The 26,226-nt window shown below is 45.1% G+C and overlaps 1 protein-coding gene across 1 annotated transcript in view; it reads left to right on the top strand.

Annotated features, from left to right (window-relative positions):
• The window catches only part of vps54 (VPS54 subunit of GARP complex), a 161,738-nt gene that overhangs the window by 33,909 nt on the left and 101,603 nt on the right, over positions 1-26,226 (top strand). The window contains 6 exon segments of the mRNA XM_072507135.1: positions 5,179-5,213; positions 5,656-5,796; positions 13,075-13,459; positions 17,746-17,870; positions 25,272-25,301; positions 25,303-25,380. Coding sequence (XP_072363236.1) covers positions 5,179-5,213; positions 5,656-5,796; positions 13,075-13,459; positions 17,746-17,870; positions 25,272-25,301; positions 25,303-25,380 — 794 coding nt within the window.

The following is a 26,226-nucleotide window of genomic DNA, read 5'->3' on the forward strand; positions in this document are numbered from 1 at the left end:
CCTGATCCTTGACTTTCCCCTTCAGGCTACCCTGGGTCGCCACCAACCTTTTTATTTTGGCCTCCAAGGCAACTACCCTGTCGCACTGGTTAGTCAACACCTTTTCAAGCTCCTGCATCATCTTCCCCAGAGCTTCCAGCTTCCCCATTCCATCGATCACCATCTACATGGCAACCAGTGCCACCACCAGCTGAATCTACACTTTGATTGATTGCCTCCCTCATTGCGGTCAATTTCTTAGTCAGGAATGTCTTTCATCCATCTCCGGGTTGGGGAGGGGCCCGTTTGTTCGGATCATCGGACTCCCTCTCTCGGGGGTGGCCGGGGCCCTCGCCTTGTTGGTCCGTCAATTCGCTCACTCGCTATTCCTGTCCTTTTCCACCGCTTCTATCTTCTCTGCGGCCTCTTGAGCTCCCACCTGCTAGCATATTGCTCCTTCCCTCTTCCTTTTCTGTTTACGGGTAGAATGAGTCCGAATTTTCGGGCTAACTCCGCCCAAAAGTGCCTATTATATTGTGTTCTGGAGGAGAGCTACTTGATGTGTGACTGCTTAGCACATCCCTGTCACCGGAAGTGTGGACTGGGAAACATTACTGAAAGGAAGGACAATGGACAGGCAATGGTAGACATTCGAGGAACGAATTGGTGAACTCCAAAAGTTGTTTATTCCTATTTGGCGAAGTGTAGAAAGGGAACTGTGGCCAATCCATGGCTTATAAGGGAAACTAGGGATAGTATCAGATTAAAAGAAGAGGCGTACAAATTAGCAAGAAAAAACAATAGACCTGAGGATTGGGAACAGTTTAAAATTAAGCAAAGGCGGACCAAGGTATTGATTAAGAAGGGGAAAATGCAATTTGAAAGTAAGCTGGTGGGAATATAAAAACTAACTGTAAAAATGTCTGTAGGTATGTAAAGAGAAAAAAATTGATTTAAAATTAATGTAGGCCCCTTCCAGTCCATAACAGGGAACAAAGAAATGGCTGAGGAACTAAATTCTTACTTTGCTTCTATCTTCACAAAGGAAGACCTGAATAATGTACCAGAAGTTCTGAGAACTACATGTTTTAGTGAGGAACTGAAGGAAATTAGTATTAGTAAAGAAATTGTTTTGAGGCAATTAATGGGATTGAAGGCGGACAAATCTCCAGGGCCTGATAATCTTCATCCCGGACTACTAAAGAAGTTGCCCTAGAAATAGTGGACCCATTGGTGGTCATTTTCCAAAACTCCTTGGACTCTGGAATGGTTCCTACAGATTGGGGGGTAGCTCATATAACCCCGCTATTCAAAAAGGGAGTTAGTGAGAAAACGGGGAACTATAGACCAGTGAGCCTAACGTCAGTAGTAGAGAAGATGCTAGAGTCCATTATCAAGTATTTCATTGCACAGCATTTGGAAAGCAGTGATATAATTAGACAAAGTCAGCATGGATTTATGAAAGGAAAATCATGCTTGACAAATTTAATAGAATTCTTTGAAGATGCAACTAGTAGAGATGACCAGGGAGAACCGGTGGATATTTAGATTTTCAGAAGGCTTTCAACAAGGTCTCGTAAAGATTACTATGTAAAGTTAAAGTGCATGGGATTATGGGTAGTATCTTGAGATGGAAAGAAAGCCGGTTAGCAAACAAGAAGCAAAAAAATTGTTGTTTTGTTTTGACTGGCAGGCAGTGACTAGTGGGGTACTGCAGGGATCTGTGCTGGGACCCCATCTGTTCACATTATATATTAATGATTTGGACGAGGGAACTAAATGTATTATCTCCAAATTTATAAATGACACAAAGTTGGGTGGGAGGGTGAGCTGTGAGGACAATGCAGAGATGCTTCAAAAACATTTTGACAGGCTGAGTGAGTGGGCATGCATGGCAGATGCAGCATAATGTGGATAAATGTAAGGTTATCCACTTTGGTAGCAAAAATAGGAAGGCAGATTACTATTTGAATGGGTGTAAATTGAGAGAGGTGGATACTCAGCGAGACCTTGGTGTCCTCCTGAATCAGTCGCTGAAAATAAGCGCGCAGGTACAGCAGGCAGTAAAAAAGGCAAATGGTATGTTGGCCTTCATAGCGAGCGGATTTGAGCACATGAATAGAGAAGTTTGTATAGGGCATTGCTGAGGTCATATCTGGAGTATTGTGTGCAGTTTTGGTGTCCTTATCTGAGGAAGGGTGTTCTTGCTCTGGAGGGAGTGCAGCAAAGGTTTACCAGGCTGATTCCTGGGGTGGTGCGACTGTCATATGAGGAGAGACCAAGTTGGTTAGAATTATATTCATTCGAGTTTTGAAGAGTGAGGGGGGATCTCATAGAACTTACAAAATTCCAACAGGATTAGACAGGGTAGATTCAGAAAGAATGTTCCCGATGGTGGGGGAGTCCAGAACTAGGGTCATAGTGAGGATAATGGGTAAACCTTTTAGGACTGAGGTGAGGAGAAATTTCTTCACCCAGAGAGTGGTGAATCTGTGGAATTCACTGCCACAGAAAGTAGTTGAGGTCAAAACGTTGTGTAATTTCAAAAAGGAATTAGATGTAGCTCTTGGAGCTAAAGGGATCAAGGGATATGCTGGGCTAGGCCAGGCTCAGATCGTGGTAAATATCCTGCTGCTCCTTGGGCAGGGATACCTCCCTTGGGGGTGTTGTGGGGGAGTCCGGTGTGGGTGGTCCACATCTTGAGAGGTGAAGATTGGGGAAGTGCCCCAACGTTGTGTCCAGTAATTTCTTTATCCTTTTCGTTTTGGGAGTTTGTGAGGGTCCACTTGATGGTAGGTTGGCCAGTTCCCCCTCATTGTAATAACATAGGTGATTTGTGAGTCTTGAGGGGCTAGTTCTGACATTTCCTGCCACCCCCCTCCTTCACTCCTCTTCTGACTTAGGGAGGTTTTGGGAGTATTGCTGGATGGTGAGCCTTGGTGTCATGGGCACTGCAAATACTGATACAATTTGACTTTTGGATGGCTTAATCTTTTGAGCCGTTCTGGTCGCGGTAGAGGGCCCTATGGTTCTGGGGATTGCTGGCTGGCCCTCTCTCCCGGGGCCCCCCAGTCTGGGGATCACTCGAACTGCCTTCTCGTCCTCGAGTGGGTTTCTTCCCTGTTTTACAATTGGGACCAGTTCATATTCCTTTTGGTCCTTGGCCCCACGATATTCTGTTGTCCTCTTGAGGGGGGTACTTGTGTTGGTAGTCCAGTGATCTGTTTTGTCTTTGATCTGGGTCTGGAAATTGGGATTACAGAAGTTCAAATTCTTGCTCTTGGTTCTTGTTCTTGCTCTCTTTTTTACTTCTTCTATGGGAGACCCTAGGCTGAGTCCAGTCCTTTTTTGGCTAGGATGGCTGCATGTTCCGGTCTGGATCTGGAGAAGAGTTTAAATTGCGCTGTAAGAGTTAGTCGATTCCCCCTTAGTACTGGGGTTCTCTTCCTCTGCCACTTTGTTTTGTAGTTATGGATGTGATCTAAGTCTGTAATGTTGTCTGTAATCTGTTTGGGTGCAGACAAGACATTTATCCGTGGAAGGAAAATGGGGATTTTGTTCCTGATTTTTCCGGTCGTCTTTGTTCCCAATTATGTAATGACAGTTTTATGCAGTACCTGATGTAGATTGATATCTATAGCTATCTTTCGGCTTTTGTTTGGTTTGATGCAAATTTCATTGTAAAAAATTGAAAATCACAATAAATAGACATTTTTGTTAAATTACACAGAATTCCATAGCAGGGAAACATGCTGTTCGGCCCAACTAGTCTGTGCTGCCGTTTATACTTCACACCAGTCTCTTCCCATTCTATTTACCTCATCTCAGCCTTTCAACGTGCCTTTCTATTTCCTTTTCTCTCTTGTACTCGTCTAGCTTCCTTTTGAAAGTGTCTTGACTATTTGTGACAACCACATCTCCCGTAACAGCCTCCCCGAACAGATGTCGGAATATGGCGACTAGGGGCTTTTCACAGTAACTTCATTTGAAGCCTACTTGTGACAATAAGCGATTTTCATTTCATCTTCATTTCATCCTGGGGTAGCGTGATCCACACTCTGAACACTGAACAAAGTAATTTCTCTGAATTTCTTGATTAGATTTAGTAGCAATCTTATATTTATGGTCCTAGTTTTGGGTTGTCACAGGTGGCTCAGTGGAACTTGGGGACCTTGAAAGGTCTGGAGTCTGTCTGTAAGAACAGACATTTAGGTAGTGATTCTGAAAGCTGCAGAAGCTGATGACCAATGACAAATTCCTGTTAAATAATGGTATTCCAGCCGTTTTTGTGGAATGTGGTCATCATTGACAAAGTGTGAAGATTTCAAATCACTAGCTTTCGGAGCACTCACCTGAGGAAGGAGCAGTGCTCCGAAAGCTAGTGATTTGAAACAAACCTGTTGGACTTTAACCTGGTGTTGTAAGACTTCTTTGTGTGATCATTGACAAAGCTAGCAGTTGTCAGCCATCTCTAATTGCCCTTGAACTGAGTGACTTGCTCAGCCAGGGTCTCCTTCCCTGAAGGACATTAGTGAACCAAGTGGGTTTATACGACAATCCATGATGGTGATTGTCACTGAGACTAGATTTCATTTTTTTATTCATTGAATTTAAATTCTACCAGCTGCCTTGGTGTGATGTTATTTGAACCCACGTCCTCCGAGCATTGGCCAGGGCCTCTGGATTACACATGCAGTGACATTACCACAGCATTACCGTCTCACCCTCCGGTATATGTTTTTTTGGTAATAGTGAGAATCTCATTGTTTTGAGAGATAGACTAGAATAGAGTTTCATTGTGCACGTAGAAGTGGAAATTGTGAATACTGTACCCAGAAGGGTACAATCATTAAGCATGTTCAAGACAGAAATCGATAGATTTCCGGAGACCAATGACATCAAGGGATTTGGAGATAGTTTGTGAAAGTGGCATGGTGAAAGTGGCGTTAAGATAGATGGTCAGCCACGATCAACTTAAATGGCGGAGCAGGCTCAATGGGACGAATGGCCTCATCCTGGTCCTATTTTCCTATGAATTTGTGAATTGTCATCGCACTTTTGAGTGACATACCTAACTATATTGTGATCAATATCTGTATTATTTGAATATTGTCTCCCTACTTAATATTTTTATTTTTGTGATTATTCACCTGAATAATATATTTTTCGTATAATGCAGCTGCATTCATTTCATTACAGACAGATCAAGAACAGATTTGGATCAAGTACCTAAGGTAACACACCATATTCATAACCTCTCTCCCATCCTTTCCTCCACTAATATGGTGAAACTGACATGATCAATATATTACATATGCACATTTTATTACCTCAAAATAACTTTTAACAATGGTATGTTACTATCATTAAATCAAATTTAAATTAGCCGCGAGTACTTTGAAACAGCAACTACTCAACAAATAGACAGCACAGTGAGTGCTTTATTGAAAAACAAGCTATATTGCTGTATTGTGTTTTGAGGGAAAAGGAATGATTAATTTTTAAATTCAAGAATATAAGCCACGTTGCTATTTAATGTCACCTAACAGTTAATTTACTTGTGACCCTCACAATGGCTCCCTCACAGCCATCTATTATTTGTTACTTAAACAGAGACTATTGGACGAGAATATTTTGCAAATGACTTCTTTATTTCCTTTACCTCTCACTTCACAGATATTTTTAAAGTCAGATTTTGCTTTGGAAGATCCTCCAACGTTTTCTACTGTCTTGCCCTGGTCACATTTCAGTGGTCAGCATGGAGCTGGTGGAAAGGGGGCTCGTGATGGAGCGTCATCAAGATTATTGCAAGAAAAGGTATCCAAATCAACAGCTCTTTTTTTGAGAATTTTGGGAAGTCCGCATCAGTGTAAAATGGCCCACTCAGTAGAATTAAAAGGTCAACTGACCTGAAACATTAGCTCTACTTCTCTCTCCGTAAATGCTGTCTGAACAATTGAGTATCTTCTGTTTTTATTATAGTGAAATTAGCATGCCGCTTTTGTACAGAGCTAGTTTAAATGATGCCCTCTAGCTCCCATTTTTGTGACAAGGTTCAAGGATTTGGTGTATAATTTCAACTTGGAACATAATACGTTGAGTGTAGACAGCTGATCAATTGACAATTATTAAGGGTTTAGCTGATCAAGTCACAGAAGTCCTCCCGATATGCATATTCTGCAATGCTATGAAGGAGTGATTTGAATCTTTTAAAAGCCATTGTGCTATCTTATTCAGAAAGTTGATTCAAATGCTATTCAGAAATAGAAACTAAAAGAAATGGATTCATTGGGTATTCAGAAATTAATTTGCAGTCATTTCTGTTGCCTGTGACCACTCTCACTTGAGAACAGGCGCAAGACCAATTCCTGGAACTTTGCAGTTCAACATGCAGTCCAATTGACTATAAATTTATAATGCAGGCAACTCTTGGCTCTTGTTTACTTTTTATTTAGCACTGGGATTCCTCCGTATATACTGACCCATTTCTTTGAAGGTCAGGTTCAAAGTTGGAGGAGGTCCATTTTCATCATCCCAATAACTTGTTATTTTACCTGTCTTTCCATGTTAAGTGGAAGATGTCAAATATCTGGGAAATTTATGTTGTACTCATTAAGCACCATTAGCCTAGGTGTTTAAAGGGGCGGCATGGTGGCGCAGTGGTTAGGACTGCTGTCTCTTGGCACTGAGAACCTGGGTTCGATCCTGGCCCTGGGTCATTGTCCATGTGTAGTTTGCACATTCTCCCCGTGTCTGCATGGGTCTCACCCCCACAACTCCAAAGATGTGCAGAGTAGGTGGATTGGCCACGCTAAATTGCTCCTTAATTGGAATTTTTTTTTATTTTTTTACAAGAGCATAGGTGTTTAAAGTTTATAAATTTTCATTTAATTTCATTCACTGGGGTCTCACAATTATTTTCAGTGCATTTGGAAATGGAAGACTGCATACTAGCCAGTCTCCTTAACAAATGTGAAATCTGTGCTCCTGAACAGAAGTAGTGGGCTTAAATTTGAGGAAGTTCTTTTTGACAAAAGTGGAGGGTGATGCCTAGGAAAGGGGCCATTTCCACTTATGGATAGAGTTGTGACAGAATGGAGCAGAGCGGGTCAACATTTTAATGGAAATGGCATTGTGATAACAGGTGATGTAAGTTATGGGTGAAGATGTGGGGCATGAGGGAAGAATTGAAATAAATTCGAGAGAGGTGGGGTTCTGGGCTAGATGGGTTGGCTTGATTAAGAACGGGAAGAAGAAATAAAGGCTACTGAATAGATGGTCTCCCTCCTGGTGAGTTCTTTGAAGATGTAACAAGCCAAGTGGATAATGGGCATCCTGTAGATATATATCTGGACTTCCAGAAGACATTTGATAAGGTGCCACACACGAGGTTAATGAACAAGTTAAGATCACATGGGATTAAGGGTAATATATTAGCTTGGATAGAGCACTGGCTAATCAACAGAAGGCAGAAAATCGGAATACGGAATAAATGGGTCTTTTTCTGGTTGGCGGGATGTAACTAATGGGGTGCCACAGGATTCTGTCCTTCGGCCCCAACTATTTACAATATATATTAATGACTTCAATGTAGGGATAGAAGGAACTATAGCCATAATGACACCAAAATAGGTGGGCTAGTAAGTTGCAATGAGGAAATAAGAAATTTACAAATGGATTTAGATAGGTGAGTGGGCCAACATTCAGCGATGGTGTTTAAAGTGGATAAGTGTGAGGTTATCTGTTTTGGTTGGAAAAATGAAACGGCGACTTATTATCTAAATGGATAGGAACTTCAGAATGCTTCAGTACAGAGGGATCTGGGTGTCCTCATGTATGAATCTCAGAAAACTCGACGGCACGGTGGGGCACTGCTGCCTCATGGCACCAAGGATCCGGGTTCGATCTCTGCCCCGGGTCACTGTCCGTGTGGAGTTTGCGCATTCTCTTTATACTGTTCTGGGCCAGGGTTTAGAGAACCCCAAAGTGTTTCATGGAGTTCACCTGATCCACAACTTTAAAAAAAATTTAAAAAAATACATATTTTTGATCAGAGTAAACATTAACATAGTGCAAAAAGAGAATATACAATAGCAATTGACTAGACGTGACCCCACGCGCCTCAGTATTCCCACACCCTCCCCACGGAGCACTCACCCCCACTCCCGCACGGGTTGCTGCTGCTGACGTTTTAATTTTCCCTGAGAAGCCATCGGACGGTATTATGCCCCCGCTCAACAGCAGCAGCTCTGTACACTTGGCAAAATTATTTACACACATAAGTAGGCATCTGTTCGTGGTGTTGTCGTCCCTTGCTTCTCCCAGACGGAGTTCGCTGCCGTTGTCGTCTCGTTCCGCTTCTGCAGCCCTCCTGTCTTCTCCGTTTTCTCTGTTCCTGTGGATGTTAAGTTTGTTAATGTTTCCCTGCCTCCCCCTCCCTGGCTCTCCTCTATTGTTCCGCCTCTCCCCTCAACCCCCCCCCCCCCCCCCCCCCCCCCCCCCCCCGGTGGCTCGCCTTTCCTTCCTCTTAGATTTAGCCCCCCCCCCCCACCTACCTCCCGGACTATCTCTCCCCCTCATGCTTTGGCTGCTCTCCCCTTTTTCTTGGCTACTCTTCTGCTTGTTTGTTGATGTGGAGATGCCGGCGTTGGACTGGGGTGAGCACAGTACGAAGTCTTACAACACCAGGTTAAAGTCCAACAGGTTTGTTTCAATGTCACTAGCTTTCGGAGCGCTACTCCTTCCTCGGGTGAATGCAGAGGTCTGTTCCAGAAACACATATATAGACAAATTCAAAAATGCCAAACAATTCTAGGAATGTGAGCATTAGCAGGTGATTAAATCTTTACAGATCCAGAGATGGGGTAACCCCAGGTTAAAGAGGTGTGAATTGTATCAAGCCAGGACAGTTGGTAGGATTTCGCAGGCCAGATGGTGGGGGATGAATGTAATGCGACATGAACCCAGGTCCCGGTTGAGGCCGCACTCATGTGTGCGGAACTTGGCTATAAGTTTCTGCTCGGCGATTCTGCGTTGTTGCGGGTCCTGAAGGCCGCCTTGGAGAACGCTTACCCGGAGATCAGAGGCTGAATGCCCTTGACTGCTGAAGTGTTCCCCGACTGGAAGGGAACATTCCTGCCTTGTTTGTTGGCCACAAACAGGTCCCGGAACAATTGGGTGAATGGCTCCCACGTTCTGTGGAAGCCGTCGTCTGACCCTCGGATGGCGAATTTGATTTTCTCAATTTGGAGAGATTCTGAGAGGTCGGACAGCCAGTCTGCAGCTTTGGGTGGTGCTGCTGACCGCCAGCCGAACAGGATTCTACGGCGGGCAATCAGGGAGGCAAAGGCAAGGGGAGGCAAAGGCAAGAGGAGGCCATCCTCCTCCCCAGGAATAGACCTGGCTGGTCTGAAACCCCGAAGACCGCCACCATCGGGCATGGCTCCACCCTCACCCCCACCACATTGGACATTGCCTCGAAGAAGGCTGTCCAGTACTCCACAAGTCTGGAGCAGGACCAGAACATGTGGGCGTGGTTGGCTCGGCTTCCTTGGCACCGCTCACATCTGTCCTCCACCTCCGGGAAGAACCTACTCATACGGGTTCTTGTTAAGTGGGCTCTATGTACCACTTTTAGTTGCGTCAGGCTGAGCCTTGCGCACGTGGACGTGGAGTGCTTCGCTCCAGAGTCCCCACCCTATTTTGATCCCCAGGTGATCCTTCCATTTCATTCTTGTTGTGTCTAATACGGTGTCGGCCCCTTCTACCAGTCGGTCATACATGTCACTGCAGTTTCCTTTATTTAGTATGCTTGCGTCCAGTAACTCTTGCAGTAGTGTCTGTCGTGGTGGTTGTGGGTATGTCGCTGTCTCCTTTCGTAGGAAGTTTTTTAGTTGCAGGTACCTTAGCTCGTTCCCCCTGGCTAGCTGGAATTTCTCTGTCAGTTCGCCCAGTGTTGCGATCTTGCCGTCCGTGTATAGGTCCCTGACTGTCAGTGTCCTTCTGTCCTGTCCCCACCTTTTGAAGGTGGCGTCAGTCAGCGCTGGCATGAACCTATGGTTGTTGCAGATGGGGAGCTTTACCCGACATTCTGGTCAGGCCAAATTGTTGCCGTAGTTGGTTCCAGGACTGGACAACTACCGGACTGCTGGAGTGTTTTTTGGGTGGGGATGGGAGCGCCACTGTGGCGAGGGCCCGGAGGGAGGTCCCCATGCAGGAGGCCTCTTCCACGCGCACCCATTCGGCTTCTGGCTCCTTGATCCATCCACTTATTCGCTCGGCTGTCGCCGCCCAGTGGTAAAGTTGTAGGTTTGGGAGGGCAAGCCCCCCCCTGGATTTTGTTTTTTGTAAGACCTTCTTTGGGATCCTCGCATTCTCTCCCCCCCCCCCCCCCCTCCATACGAACGCCATGATTAGTTTGTCTAGTGCTTTGAAAAAGGCTTTGGGGTGTAGATCGGGATGGATCTGAATAGGAAGAGGTACCTGGGCAGCACGTTCATTTTGATCGTCTGGACTCTCCCTGCGAGGGAGAGTGGGAGTGTGTTTCATCTTTGAAGGTCCTTTTTTACTTCCTCTGTCAGACTGGTGAGGTTCCATTTGTGGATCCCTTTCCAGTCATGGGCAATTTGGATCCCCAGGTAATAGAATTTGTGTCGGGCTTGTTTAAGCGGCAGTCCCGTTAGGGCTGCCCCACCTACTTGTGGGTGTACCGGGAAGATCTCACTTTTGCTCATGTTGAGTTTGTAGCCCGAGAAGGCGCCAAATTCTTTCAGGAGCACGATGATTCCATCAATGCTGTTCTGTGGATCCGAAATGTAGAGGAGCAGGTCATCTGCAGAGAGTGAGACTCTGTGTTCTCTGCCTCCCCTTCGGATGACCCACAACTTTTAATAGATTGTGGTTATGGGGAGCACACGGGCCTACCTTACAGGTGTGACGCAACAGAGATATACAGTACTTTTAAATTTAAAAAATGTTTATTTATGAAACCAGTTAACACTTTATAAACCCATAGTAAACATCTTAACAACCATCAACACCAATAAATCCCCCAAAGAATACAGTACTCTCTAAGTAACTCTTAATCTTTCCTTGCAACATCCATAAGACAAAAAGAACCCTTTTTAGAGAAAGACACCAGGTTTAACTTCTCTACAGAAACAGGTATTCGTTTTAAGTCACCACGGATCTGTAGACAGTCTTTAGATTGCATAGAGAGAGAGACTAATACACCTCCTTGTGACTGCAGCTCCAAGTCTAAAATGAAACCAAACACACCCTGTAGCAGACAGCCTAAAGCGAAAGTAAAAGCAGACACAGCCCAACTCCCAACTCCACCCACACTCTGACATCGCTGATAAACACCCATTTCTTAAAGGTACACCCACTACAGCTATTTTAAAAACCCACATTTCTTAAAGGTACTCTCACATGACAATAGCTAAAGGGATAGAGTATAAAATTAGGGAAGTGTTACTGCAACTGTACAAAACATTGATACGACTGCACCTGAAATGCTCTGTACAGCTGTGGTCCCCTTATTTGAGGAGGGATGTAATTCATCAGAGGCAGTTCAAAGGAGGTTCACGAGATTGATTCCAGAGATGAGGGGTTTGTCTTATGAAACAAGTTTGAGCAGTTTAAGTCTATACGCTCTATAGTTTAAAAGAATGAGAGGAGATCTAATTGTGGTAAATAAGATGATAAAAGGTATTGACAAAGTAGCCATGGAGCAGATGCTTCCTCTTGTGGGCAAAACTAGAACGAGAGGTCATAGTTTTAGGATCAGGGATAGCAGATTTAAAAACGAGATTACAGGTGGCACAGTGGTTAGCACTGCTGCCTCACAGCACCAGGGACCTGGGTTCAATTCCAGCCTTGGGTGACTATCTGTGTGGAGTTTTTACGTTCTCCTTGTGTCCGCCTGGGGTTCCTCCGGGTGCTCTGGTTTCCTCCCACAGTCCAAAGATGTGCAGGTTAGGTGAATTGGCCATGCTAAATTGTCCCTTCATGTCCAGGAATGTAGAGGTTAAGTTATGGGTATAGGGTGGAGTGGAACAGTAAAGGAATTAAAGGTTACGGTGAGCAGACGGGTAAGTGGAGCTGAGTCCACAAAAACATCAGCCCTTATTGAATGGTGGAGCAGGCTCGAGGGGCCAATGACCAACTCCTCCTAGTTCTTATGATCAGCGCAGTCTCGATGGGCCGAATGGCCTCCTGCACTTTAGGGATTGTATGAGGACAAATAACTTCTCTCAAAGGGTCGTGAATCTATGGAATTCACTACCCCAGAGTGCAGTAGATGCCGGGTATTTGAGTAAATTTAAGGAGATAGATACACATTTAATTAGTAATGTGTTGAAGGGTTATGGAGAACGGGCAGGAAAATGAGGCTGAGAGGAGATCAGCCATGATCGTATGAATGGCGGAGTGGACTCGGGCTGAATTGCCGACTCTTAGTTCTTATGAGAAGGAAGCCTATGAACTCCTCTTGCTTGAATGGACAAAAGAGTTTCAGGAGGCACTGGATAATGACAAAAATGAATACCAGCTGGCTATCTTTTGTGTCCAGGATGATTCTACGACTGTGATGGATGTGGCAAAGGAGAGCACAATATGATGCAACCAGATCTAGTTGTGTACTTGACTAAAAGGAGAGAAAGTGGAAATCCAGTTGTTGGTTAGGGTGTAGCTAGTACATGGTGTCCAATTTTGGGCGCCCTACTTCGGGAAGGATGTCAAGAACATAGTTGAGATTTAGTAAAGTTGGGAAAGAGGGCTTTTAGTTGCCAAGAAATTTGAGAACCAGGGATCCTTCACTGGAGCAGGGTAGTTGAGCAGAGCTGATAGAGATATTCAAAATAATAAGAGATTTTCCTCAAGTAAATTGAAGAAAAACATTAACAGTCCAGGTCTGTTGGTACCTAAGTCATTAAACAGAGAGTAAAAATTTAAGCAACCCCTCTAAAAGGAAACATTTGAAAGTGCATGGTATTAAAAAACAGCTATTTCAGAGTGTGGTTGTGATGGACCAAATGGCCATCCCCATGTTGCAAATCTTTGTGATTCTAATGGATAATGCATTTTGTTTTACAGTTAACCCATTATTTGGATGTGGTGGAAGTGAATATAGCGCACCAGATTTCACTCCGTTCTGATGCCTTTTTCCACGCTATGACCTCTCAACATGAATTGCAGGACTACCTCACCAAAACCTCTCAAGCTGTGAAAATGCTTCGTGATAAAATTGCCCAGATTGACAAAGTAATGTGCGAAGGATCTTTGCAAATATTAAGACTTGCTGTGACTAGAAATAACTGTGTAAAAATGTATAATAAGCTAAAGTTAATGGCCACTGTTCACCAAACACAACCTACTGTACAGTTATTGCTGTCCACTTCTGAGTTTGTTGGGGCACTGGACTTAATTGCAACGACACAGGAGGTGCTACAACAGGAGCTTCAAGGGATTCATAGTTTCAGGTAGGTAATGGTACACTCGCTTTTTGTTTATCCTATTGCATATATTTTCTGCACTTTTGGCTTTCATTATGCCCAGCTCTATTAGAAAGTGAATGTGAATGTAGGTACTCTCATTTAAAAACAGGAAAATGGTAAAATGGAACCCCCCCCCCCACCCCCAAAGGGGTCAGGCTGGAGAAGCTCCTTTATATAACTTGATTTAAAACAGAAGGAGGCATTAGCAGAGGTCGCAACTTCAGGAAAGCTGACTATTTTCAGAAAGATGCAACTAATGGTTGTAAGTCTATTTAAAAATGCAGGAAAGAGGTGTGGCCACGTTCATGTATAGAATGGAGCCAAGACTGCTGCCATGGCTCACAAGATTAAAATTCAGAGGATCAAATAGAACATAGAACATAGAACATAGAACATAGAACATACAGTGCAGAAGGAGGCCATTCGGCCCATCGAATCTGCACCGACCCACTTAAGTCCTCACTTCCACCCTATCCCCATAACCCAATAACCCCTCCTAACCTTTTTGGTCACTAAGGGCAATTTATCATGGCCACTTCACAAGGTCTTTGTGTAGTAATTTATTTGGTAAATACTGGAAGAAATTTGTTTTTAAAGCTGTCCTGCCAAGTAATCTGTGTGAACACATGTAAATGACCCATGAACTGGGCACAGTTCAACTTTTAAGAAAACACTGGCAAGATTTTTTTCATTCTGCCTCAGGCATTCTTGTGAATTCTATTAACTGCCTTCATTGTTACTACAGCGGAGCATGAATAAATTTGTGGTAAGCATCCAAGTGTAGAATTTCGCTGCCTAACACCGATTTATTTGCTGCTGTTAGATAGTTACACCATAGTGACTAAAACTTGTGAAATTAAAGAATTTGCTGTAGATTGAAATGTCATGCTCAACCAAAGTCAGCTGTATTTATCTAACTTTTTTTTTCCTTAACTGAAATTTCTATTGATTAACAATGTTTGAATGTCTGAGGCACAGAGATAGATACACTAACAAACTTGTAGGAACCTATCCTAAATTTAATGTTTGCAGAGATGTTGCTATCAAGTTACAAGTTTGTGTTGTTAGACCTAAAGAGCCTTCCTCCCACTATTATCCAGTACTTCAAATCTACAAACTTACCACCTCCCACACCAGCCTCTACCAAACCCCCAGCCACCCTTCATGATGGTGCTAGACAAAATAATGCCTCCTTTTACCCCATGATGTCAAAGCCAGCAATCCCACCAAAGGTGCTTTCAAAACTCAGGACTGCCGCCAGTTGAGTTAAACTCCATTCCCCATACCCTGTACTACTAATGGCGGTTATCTCATTGAATCCAGCACATTTTGCATACCTTATTGCTCTGTATGATCTTTGTTAGTATGTTTTCTATGCTGAATTAAGCATTGTCCGTCAGGTTTGCTTGACTGCTGGGCTCACTGCTAAGTCAGAACATTGGAAAGTATAGGATGCACTGCAGAACATCAGATTGATGTTCCAGTGGATTACTGAGGTGTCCTCCCATTAGCCAGATGCTAAACTGAGGATTCTTGTCACTGTTCTAGTCAATATCAACAATATCACAAGAGTTTTCTACGTACCTTCTTTGACATTTCTGCCTCAACCGATTAACTGCTTGATTGCCACTATGCTGTTGGTGAGATCTTTGTGTGTAACGTTTGCTTCCATAACTCGCAATTAGTTTTAATTTCCAAGTGAAATTGTTACCAAAAAGATATCAGACAGGATAACTTTTGGATCCAATACTTTTTCCCAAAATGCATACAAAAATAATTTGAGGGGGGTAGGGTACTGGTAGGGTACTATTGTGTGAGGGTGCAAAATGAACTCTCTTTCTTTTCTTGCTCTCTTTTCATGCTCTTTCTTTTTTGCTCTCTTTCTTTACTTGCTCTCTTCGCTCGCTCTTTCTCACTTTCTCTCTCTCTCTTTCTCGCTTTCTCTCTCTCTTTCTCGCTCTCTCTCTCTTTCTTCTCGCTCTCTCTCTCTTTCTCGCTCTCTCTTTCTCGCGCTCTCTCTTTCTCGCGCTCTCTCTTTCTCGCGCTCTCTCTTTCTCGCGCTCTCTCTTTCTCGCGCTCTCTCTTTCTCGCGCTCTCTCTTTCTCGCACTCTCTCTTTCTCGCACTCTCTCTTTCTCACGCTCTCTTTCTCTCTCGCTCCACATTTTCTGGGTTGTTGGGGTGACACCCACGCAGACACGTGGAGAATGTGCAAACTCCACACGGACAGTGACCCGGGGCCTTTGGCGCTGTAAGGCAGCAGTGCTAGACCCATTCATTGATCAAGCACTTTGCATCGCCACCAAATCTCCCCATTCTGCTTTAGTCTGTTTTCTTTGCCTCGTGTGTAGTGCATTGTAATATTTCTTTGCATTAAACACATTAGGAGAATTTCCTTACACTCCAAATTAATAATATTTTTTTTACTGAAATAAGGGGAGGTGAGTGAATTCTTGCCTTTGATACTTTCACTCCTTTATGATGCTGCACCTTGTGCTGGAGGTTGACTCCACAGGCAACAGGGATTCTTGCATCTTGTCCCAGTGACCATTCTATGTATTGTCTTTCAGTAGATTGTTTGACTGGAAGCATCAGAACAGAGCCCGTTTCTTTTCCCATATGTATGCACCTTCTGGGGGTTGCTGAATAACAATCAGGATCTCTGGGTGATTTCTGTTTTTCTTCCTTTCTGTCAGATGGGCATTTTAGACAGTTGGAGCACTTAATGCAGGTTGACTCACCGTAGATCCAAGATTGAACTTGATATCTTCCCAGATTGTGTGACTCAGTACAATAGACTTTTTTTTTTTAAAAAGAGTTGAGTAGATGCCTTTTTAGGGAATTATGGTCGGCTGTTTGCAGGAAGTGACGATGTGATCTTGTGAGCATGCATGTTTGTATTTTGCTGAACATCTGTGTTTTTCTCCATCGGGTTGCATTTTAAAAATTCTTTCACGAGGTATAGAGTCACTGGGATTGCACACTAATAGAGCACTTGCATATAGCCAACCACATTGCTGTGGGTCTGGATTCACATGTAGGCAGGAGCAGGTAAGGATAGCAGATTTCCTTCCCTGAACGACATTAGTGAACCAGATGGGTTTATAATAATAAATGGTAATTTCATTACTGAGATTGAATTTATTGAATTTAAATTCCACTAGCTGCCATAGTAAGATTTAAACCTGGTCCCCAAAGCATAGCCTGGGCTTCTGGATTACTAGTCCAGTGACATTACCACAGCGGCACTGTCTTCCCCCTTGTAGCGTTTATTTGGAATAAATAATGCTCAAAAGCAAGTATTCTTCCTGAACTTTTTGCACTGTAATCTTGATTCGGGATTGTACAGCTCACTCGGAGACTGTTTGGCCTTTCATACCGTGCAGGTCTCTGAAAGCTGTCCAGTTGTGTCCCCTGCCTTTCCCCATCTGCAATTTTTTTATTTTTCAAATATTTATGTATTTTCCTTTTAGGATTCCACTTTCTTTCTATGGGCTAGTTTCAAATCCTACAAATCTTCAGATGTGTTCAATTTTGCACCAAAGTTACCACCAAATGTGGCAGCACGGTGGTGCAGTGGTTAGGACTGCTGCCTCACGGCGTTGAGGTCACAGGTTCGAACCCGGCTTTGGACCACTGTCCGTGTGGAGTTTGCACATTCTCCCCGTGTTTGCGTGGGTCTCGCCCTCACAACCCAAAGATGTGCAGGTTAGGTGGATTGGCCACACTAAATTGCCCCTTAATTGGAAAAAAATGAATTGGGTACTCTAAATTTAAAAAAAAAAAAAGAAAATTAAAAGAAAAAGAAGTTACCACCAAATATTGACAACTGACACATCCCTCGCTTGAGTTCCACATTAAAAATTCAGGAATGGAACTGGAAGGCGAGTGTCCTTGTTTATGGTCACTGACGCTGCTTGCTTCATGCACTATAATTTTGTTGATCCTACCAATAAAACAGAAAACTGGAATTCTAATAAGTTGTCGAATTCTGTATTTATTGTAAGATTATCTTTTAATCGAAACATACCAGTAATAATTTGTAAATTCAATGGACTTGGCTAAATTGTACCCTTTCCAAAACCGAGATCACGAACAAAAATTGAAGTTGCAGGTCATATTTTATTGTATGATTATATTAATAAATGAGTTATGGACGTAGGGTTTCTTTTATAAGTCTCTGGCGAATTTATTTGTGCTTGAAGTGCGTTTGCTTTGTCTATATTTCACACTTGTATTTATGAGGATGCATTTTCCCCATTTTTTTTCAGGGCACCTTGGTTCACAACTGTGTGAGTTGGAAAGACTTATTGATAAAATGATGATAGCAGATTTCTCTACCTATGCTCATAGTGACTTAAATAGACCGCTGGAAGATGATCAATTGTTAGAGGAGGTATGTGAAAGTATTTAATTTAGTTTTTATTAGCTTATTGCATTAAATTCTACTTGATTTTACAACCAACTGCATAGATCATTTGATATAGTTTTAGTTTGTAAATATGAACATTCAACATCTAAATAGTGATGCGTGATTGGTTTAAAACCTCTCGGATGAAGCTGGATGTGTGGCCCATGATAATATTAGACAAAAACAGAAGATAATTACAAATGAGGAAGACCAGATGTCCTTTCTCAATTCATCCATCCAGAGAAATGTTGGCGTTTCCCCTCCCCCAACATTGTAGAATCCAGCTGTCCGATGGTTCCAGGGTATTGCCTCACTAACTGGAAATTTATTTAAAGAAGGATGTCCTGATATCAGTACTGTCACTTCTCTTTTACAAGTTTAAAGCTGTTGCCTCCTGTCCTACTTCTACCTTAAAGTAATATTCCAAGTTATCTTTCTATACCCATTATTATCTTATATACCACTAAAACCTCACCTCCTTTCCAAGCTGAAAAGGCCAAGATTTTCCAATTGTCACCTAATTTAAACCCCTGACGTTACAAATTCCACCACATGACATTCCCTGCATTTGTTGCACACTTGACTATTTTTTCTTGGCGACTGGGGTTGAATGCACTGCTCGGTTATATTCCAAGTATAGTTATGTTTCAGAGATTTGACAATATAAATGCTTCAGCCTGTTGGGATTTGTATCAAACCAGACTGCTGTGAGGATGATAGAGTTGCTGAAATGTTTGATCAGGTGACAACCAGTAATTAGGAGCTGGATTGAAACGCATGTTGGAAAATGGTCAAAATGTCATTGCATTTCATTTTAATCATTGTCTTCAAGAAGTGGATGCAGTAGCAAGGTTATAATTTAGCAGAAATTGTTGATGTGGGGGAGGACAGTTGATCTTGGCTACAGACCTTTGTTCATGAGTGTGGGTGTGTATTGTATAATTTTGGGAGTCAATAATTTGCAGGTTCTAAAAATAAAATACCAGAAATAAAGCTTAAAAAAAACATTCAGTACAGACTATAAGGAAAAAACACTACACTGTAGTAGAGTTTTTCTCCGATCAATGAGTGGTACGGTGGCACAGTGGTTACCCTCACAGCTCCAGGGTCCCAGGTTCAATTCCGGCTTCAGGTGACTGTCTTGTGTGGAGTTTGCACTTTCTCCCCGTGTCTGTGTGGGTTTCCTCCGGGTGCTCCGGTTTCCTCCCACAGTTCAAAGATGTGCAGATTAGGTGGATTGGCCATGCTAAATTGCCCCTTAGTGTCCAAAAGGTTAGTTAGGTTACGGGGATAGGGTGGAGGCATGGACTTAAGTAGGGTGCTCTTTCCAAGAGCTGGTGCAGACTCGGGCCGAATGGCCTCCCGCACTGTAAATTCTGTGATCTATAAGAGACATTGTTAGGAATAGAGGTGAGGCAGTTTAATGTATTGTGTAACTTACTCCCTCTCTGACCTTCGAGTACTTAAAGCTGACATGGGGAAGAGAGCAAATATCTGTGTTCAGTCAGCAGAACTGGAGATCTCACTTCAAATGAGCATAACTGCAACTGAATTTCACTGCATTTTAACTTACAGTGGGGGTGGGGGGGAGTTAGGTGGTGTGGGGGTGGTGTCAGGGGCTGAAGTCCAATGTGCATCTGGTTAATTTATCTTTTTAAAAAATATATATTTATTAAGAGTTTTTAAACAATTTTCAACCATACAAACGACCCCCCCCCCCCCCCCCCCCCCCCCGTAACAAAAGAGAAAGAATGCTCACATAGCAAGACATGAACATGGCAAGTCAATATGATACACAACTTTGTACATTGGATTCCACCCGTATATGTCAGTTTTCCGGATCGTTCATGTGTTTTCTTGCTCAAATGACCCCCCAGAACAACCCCCCCCCCCCCCCCCCCCCCCCCCCCCGGGTTGCTGTTGCTGCTGTCCGACCTTCATCTAACGCTCCGCGAGATAGTCTAGGAACGGTTGCCACCGCCTGTAGAACCCCTGCGCAGACCCTCTCAAGGCAAACTTTATCCTCTCCAACTTGATAAACGCTGCCGTATAATTTATCCAGGCCTCCACGCTGGGGGGCTTCGCCTCTTTCCACATTAACAAGATCCTTCGCCGGGCTACTAGGGACGCAAAGGCCAGAACTCCACTACTCCAAATAGTGCTTGCCCCCAGCTTGGCTTGACCCGGACTTTCAACCACCTTGGATATTATTCCTGCAACTCCCCTCCAGAACCCCTCCACTGCCGGGCATGACCAAAACATATGGACGTGGTTCGCCAGACTTTCTGAGCACCTCCCATCACTGTCCTCCACTCCAAAGAACCTACTCGGCCTCGCCCCCGTCATATGCGCTCTGTGCACTACCTTAAACTGTATCGGGCTAAGCCTGGCACACGAGGAAGAGGAATTAACCCTACTTGGGGCATCAGCCCACAGCCCTCCTCAATCTCCTCCCCCAGCTCCTCTTTCCCATTTACCTTTCAGCTCCTCTACCAAAGCCTCCCCCTCTTCTTTGATCTCCTGGTATATCGCCGACACCTTGCCCTCCCCGACCCATACGCCCGAAATCACCCTGTCTTGAATCCCCTGTGCCGGGAGCAGTGGGAATTCCCTCACCTGCCACCTCATAAACGCCTGCACTTGCATGTACCTGAAGGCATTTCCCGGGGGTAGACCAAATTTCTCCTCCAACGCCCCTAAGCTCGCAAACGTCCCATCGATGAACAGGTCCCCCATTCTTCTAATCCCTGCCCGATGCCAGCTCTGAAACCCCCCCGTCCATCCTTCCTGGGACAAACCGATGGTTATCCCTAATCGGGGACCACACCGAGGCTCCCAGTGCTCCCCTGTGTCGTCTCCACTGTCCCCAGATCTTTAGCGTTGCCGCCACCACCGGGCTCGTGGTGTACCTTGTCGGCGAGAGCGGCAGCGGGGCCGTCACCCAGCGCCCCCAGGCTCTTCCTTTGCAGGACGCCATCTCCAACCTCTTCCACGCCGCCCCCTCTCCCTCCATCGCCCATTTACGGATCATCGCCACGTTGGCTGCCCAGTAATAGCCACCCAAATTCGGCAACGCCAACCCTCCTCTATCCCTGCTACGCTCCAGGAACCCCCTCCTTACCCTCGGGGTCTTGCTCCCCCACACACAACTTGTAATGCTCCTGCCTACCCTCTTAAAAAAGGCCTTGGTGATCACGATTGGAAGGCACTGGAACACAAAAAGAAACCTTGGGAGGACCACCATTTTAATCGACTGTACCCTTCCCGTCAACGAGAGTGGCAACATGTCCCACCTTTTAAAATCCTCCTCCATCTGTTCCACCAGCCGCGTCAAATTAAGTTTGTACAGTGCCCCCCCAGCTCCTAGCTACCTGAATCCCCAAGTATTGAAAGCTTTCCGCCCTCCTCAACGGTAGGTCGTCTATCCCTCTTTCCTGATCCCCCGGATGCACCACAAAGAGCTCACTCTTTCCCACATTGAGCTTATAGCCTGAAAAATCTCCAAACTCCCTTAGGATCTGCATGACCTCAACCATCCCCTCCACTGGATCCGCCACATACAGCAACAGGTCGTCTGCGTACAGCGACATTCGATGTTCCTCACCCCCTCGGACAACCCCCCTTCCATTTCCCTGACTCCCTTAACGCCATTGCCAAAGGTTCAATTGCCAATGCAAACCAGCAGAGGGGACAGGGGGCACCCCTGCCTCGTCCCTCGATACAGCCGGAAATACTCCGACCTCCGCTGGTTCGTGACCACACTCGCCACCCGGGGCTCTATACAGGAACTGGCCCAACTAATTAACCCTCCCCCGAACTCAAACCTCCTCAACACTTTCCAGAGATACTCCCACTCTACTCAGTCAAAGGCCTTCTCCGCTTCCATGGCTGCCACTATCTCCGCCTCTCCCTCCACCGATGGCATCATTATCACATTTAGGAGCCTTCGCACATTGGTATTTAGCTGCCTACCCTTTACGAATCCAGTCTGGTCCTCGTGAATCACCCCGGGACACAGTCCTCAATCCTCGTAGCCAACATTTTGCCAGCAACTTAGCATCTACGTTGAGGAGCGAGATCGGTCTATACGACCCGCATTGCAGTGGGTCTTTATTCCCGTTTCAAGATCAAAGAGATAGTCGCCTCCGACATTGTCGAGGGCAGGGTCACCCCTCCCTTGCTTCATTGAAGGTCCTTACCAGCACTGGGCTAATAGGTCTACAAACTTCCTATAAAACTCCCCGGAAACCCATCCGGCCCCGGGGCCTTCCCTGCCTGCATGCTCCCCAGCCCTTTAACCAGCTCCTCCACCCCAATTGGCGCCCCCAAACCAGCCACCACCTGCTCCTCCACCCTCGGGAACCTCAGTTGGTCCAAGAATCGTCGCATCCCCCCTGGGGGCTGGGACCTATACAGCTCCTCGTAAAAGGCCTTGAATGCCTCATTCAATTTCACCGCGCTCAGCACCGTAGTTCCCCTGCCATCCTTGATTCCACCTATTTCCCTCGCTGCCGTCCTCTTACGGAGCTGATGTGCCAGCATCCGACTCGCCTTCTCCCCATACTCCTATATCGCTCCCTGTGCCTTCCTCCACTGTGCCTCTGCCTTCCCTGTGGTCAACAGGTCGAACTCCGTCTGGAGACTTCGTCTCTCCCGGAGTAGTCCCTCATCTGGAGCCTCTGCATAGCTCCTGTCCACCCTTAAAATCTCCCCACTAACCTCTCCCTTTCCCTGCCCTCTCTCTCACCCTATGAGCCCTGATGGAGATTAACTCTCCCCTGACCACCACCTTCAGCGCCCTCCCATACTACTCCCACCTGCACCTCCCCGTTGTCGTTGGCCTCCAGATACCTTTCGATGCACCCCCGCACCCTCCCGCACACTTCCTCGTCTGCCAGCAGTCCCACATCCAACTGCCACAGCGGGCGGTGGTCCTCTCCTCCCCCAGCTCTAGCTCCACCCAATGCGGGGCATGGTCTGAAATGGCTATGGCCGAATACTCCATTCCCTCCACTTTCGGATCAATGCCCTGCCCAGAACAAAAAAATCTACCCGGGAGTAGGCCTTATGTACGTGGGAGAAAAAAGAAAATTCTCTGGCCAAGGCCTGGCAAATCTCCACGGATCTAATCCCCCCCATCTGATCCATAAACCCCCTAAGCACCTTGGCCGCAGCCGGCCTCTTCCCCGTCCTAGATCTGGAACGATCTAATGCTGGGTCCAGCACCTTGTTAAAATCCCCACCCATTATCAAGCTCCCTACCTCCAAGTCTGGAATACGCCCCAACATCCGTTTCATGAATCCAGCATCGTCCCAGTTCAGGGCATATACATTCACCAGTACCACCTCCGTCCCCGGCAACCTACCGCTCACCATCACGTATCTGCCTCCATTGTCCGCTACTATGTTCTTGCCTCAAACGACACCCGCTTCCCCACCAATATTGCCACCCCTCTATTCTTCGCATCCAGCCCCGAATGGAACACCTGTCCTACCCATCCCTTTCTTAACCTGACCTGATCTGCCACCTTCAGATGTGTCTCCTGAAGCATGGCCACGTCTGCCTTCAGTCCCCTTCAAGTGCGCGAACACTTGGGCCCTCTTAACCGGCCCCATTTAGGCCTCTCATCATATTCCACGTGATCAGCCGGATTGGGGGGCCATCCCCCCCCCTGCCGACTAGCCATCTCCTATCTTAGGCCAGTCCCGTGCCTGCGCCTCCAGTCCCCCAGACGGGGACCCCCACCCCGACCATCTCTTCCATGTTCAGTTCAGCAGCAACCCTAATGCTGCCCCCCCCCCCCCCGCTCGATCCGCATCTAGCAGTTTTGCTCCCCCCATATTGCTTCCGTGAGTCAGCTGACTTCTGCTGACCCCGGCTTCCCCAGCCTTCCCGTTGATCTCCCCGTGTGGGAGTCCTCTTCTCCTCCTTACCTTCCTCCTTCCCCTCCCCCCTAGCGCGGGGAAAAAACCCGCACTTTCCTGAGCCAGCCCCGCCCCCTGTGGCGCAGCTCCTGTCGCGGCCATTGTCCCAGTTCCCCCATCCCCGAGTCTCACCTCCCTCCAGCACCGACGCCCACATTCCCCACTTCTCGTCTACAGAAAAAAAAAGACTTTTAACCAGAACTCTACCCACATCCCCATCCATCATCCCACCCACGAAATATTCTTTACCCATATTTACAACCCCATACACAACCAACATCTCCCCCCCCCCCCCCCCCACCCCCCCCCCCCCCCCCCCCCCCCCCCCCACACACAACCCGCAGCCCCTCAGTTCAAGTCCAATTTTTCCGTTTGGATAAAGGTCCAAGCCTCTTCTGCCGTTTCAAAATGATGGTGTCGGTCCTGATAAGTGACCCACAGTCGCGCAGGCTGCAGCATGCCGAACCTGGCTCTTTTTTTGTGCAGCACCGCCTTGGCCCGGTTGAAGCCAGCTCTCCTCCTCGCCACCTCCGCACTCCAATCCTGGTAGACCCGATCACTGCAATTCTCCCATCTACTGCTCCGCACCTTCTTGGCCCATCTCAGAATACTTTCTTTGTCCGCGAAGCGATGGAACCTTGCCACTATCGCCCTTGGCGGCTCATCAGCCTTGGGTCTCCTCGCCAGGACCCGGTGAGCCCCTCTGGTTAATTTATCAAGTGACCAAATGAAATGAGCTGTTTATAATTAAATTACTTTTTCACCACCATAATCTGCACAACATTTAAACTTGCATTACTTTTATCCCATAAGAAAGGGTGCAATATTTGGAAGGAAGATCATACAATATGTTACTACTGACTGTATATTGACTTTTGCTTTTGCCATTCTTCTCATTTACTTCCTGCCCGTTCTGAATGCTGGGTATTGTTCTGAAGATACTGACAGCTCTCCAGCATCGTCCTCGGATGGTTATTCTTTATGTGCTAGACAGTGCATGTTATTTATCTGTTAAACTACCCAATGAAAATCAGATGCAATCCTGTTCAGTTGTAAGCAGCATTCAGAGTCTCTGAATGTTTCCGACCTATTTAGTTTGTTTCCGATCATGTTGTCCACAAGTATAATTTAAAAGATTATGGTTGTAGCGTCGATAGCCAGTTCCAAATTGAGGTGACTTTTCTTTTGTTAAATTAATTTCTGCTTAAGAATTTCTAGATTTCATCAAACTAAATAGTGGCGTTTCATGCAGTCAAATTCCAAATATTGTCAACCTTTCACTGTACTTTCTACCAACCCAATTATTTTTATGTTCTCATAATGGCTTTGTTTTTAATACGTTTAAGAAAAATGATATCCAATCTAAAGCACAATGTAAAGATTGAGAACTTTCAAGAACAACCTGCTCACTATAAGGGAAGATTATATTGCTCAGTAAATATATTTATTGTTTTGTTTAAGGAACGATTGGTATCTTTAGTATTTGGATTGCCTAAAACAAAGAAAGCTAGACTTCCTGGACATCTATCATGAAGAGATGATTGCAGCTGCAAAAAGCATAATTAAACAGGTACACTTTATTTATGGTAATATCCGATTGTGCAATTTGTGGCATCATAGTATTTTAAATCTGGCCTTTAGTGAACCGTATAACTTTTACATCAGTTCATGTATATTTTGTGCATTGTACAAAAAATATTCTTCCATAAAACAGCAGAATGGGTGGTTACCAAAACAAAACCAAGTTGAGCAATTTTTATAGCAAATAATCATTGGTTTGTTGTAAATCACTGAATAAAACTTGGATGCCTCAAAGCACTCAACCTGTTGGATTTCTTCATGGCTTTTTATGTCTGCACCAAAACGACCTCTTTGTGTGTTCTGACGTTGCATGGTTCTTTTGCAACTGGTGAATGCAAAGTAAACTCTCATGGCCACCTGTGCTTCAAGAATCTGGCAGCTTTACCTTAGGCTTGCTTCTGATTGTATGAAACAGTGTGAAGCACTACATGAAAACAATGTTCTGACATTTCTGTTAAATCCAGTATGAAAACAATTATACTCAAAAGGGAACATACAATTCTCCATTTTAACACCATATTTACCACACAATTAAGTCAGTCAATTTAAGCTGTCTATTTTTTCCCGAAAATTACAAGTTTGAGGGGATCAGTTTCTGTCATCACATGGTTTAATGTAATTTGTTCTTTTTTACTGACGCCTGGTGAGGCCACATCCACACTAATCGACATAGTCCCCCAGACCGACTGCAAAAATTATGATGTATTTGGGGCAATGATTGTACTCTGCTGCTTATATCCGCTTTTTAATTTGGTTGTGTGGTATCCTATTTAAACACCTCTACTTTTTCTCCTGTTGGCATATTTTGTACAATTAATTAACTGTTTAAAATAAA

The sequence above is a fragment of the Scyliorhinus torazame genome, chromosome 1 (assembly GCF_047496885.1).
Source record: "Scyliorhinus torazame isolate Kashiwa2021f chromosome 1, sScyTor2.1, whole genome shotgun sequence".
Taxonomy (NCBI): domain Eukaryota; kingdom Metazoa; phylum Chordata; class Chondrichthyes; order Carcharhiniformes; family Scyliorhinidae; genus Scyliorhinus; species Scyliorhinus torazame.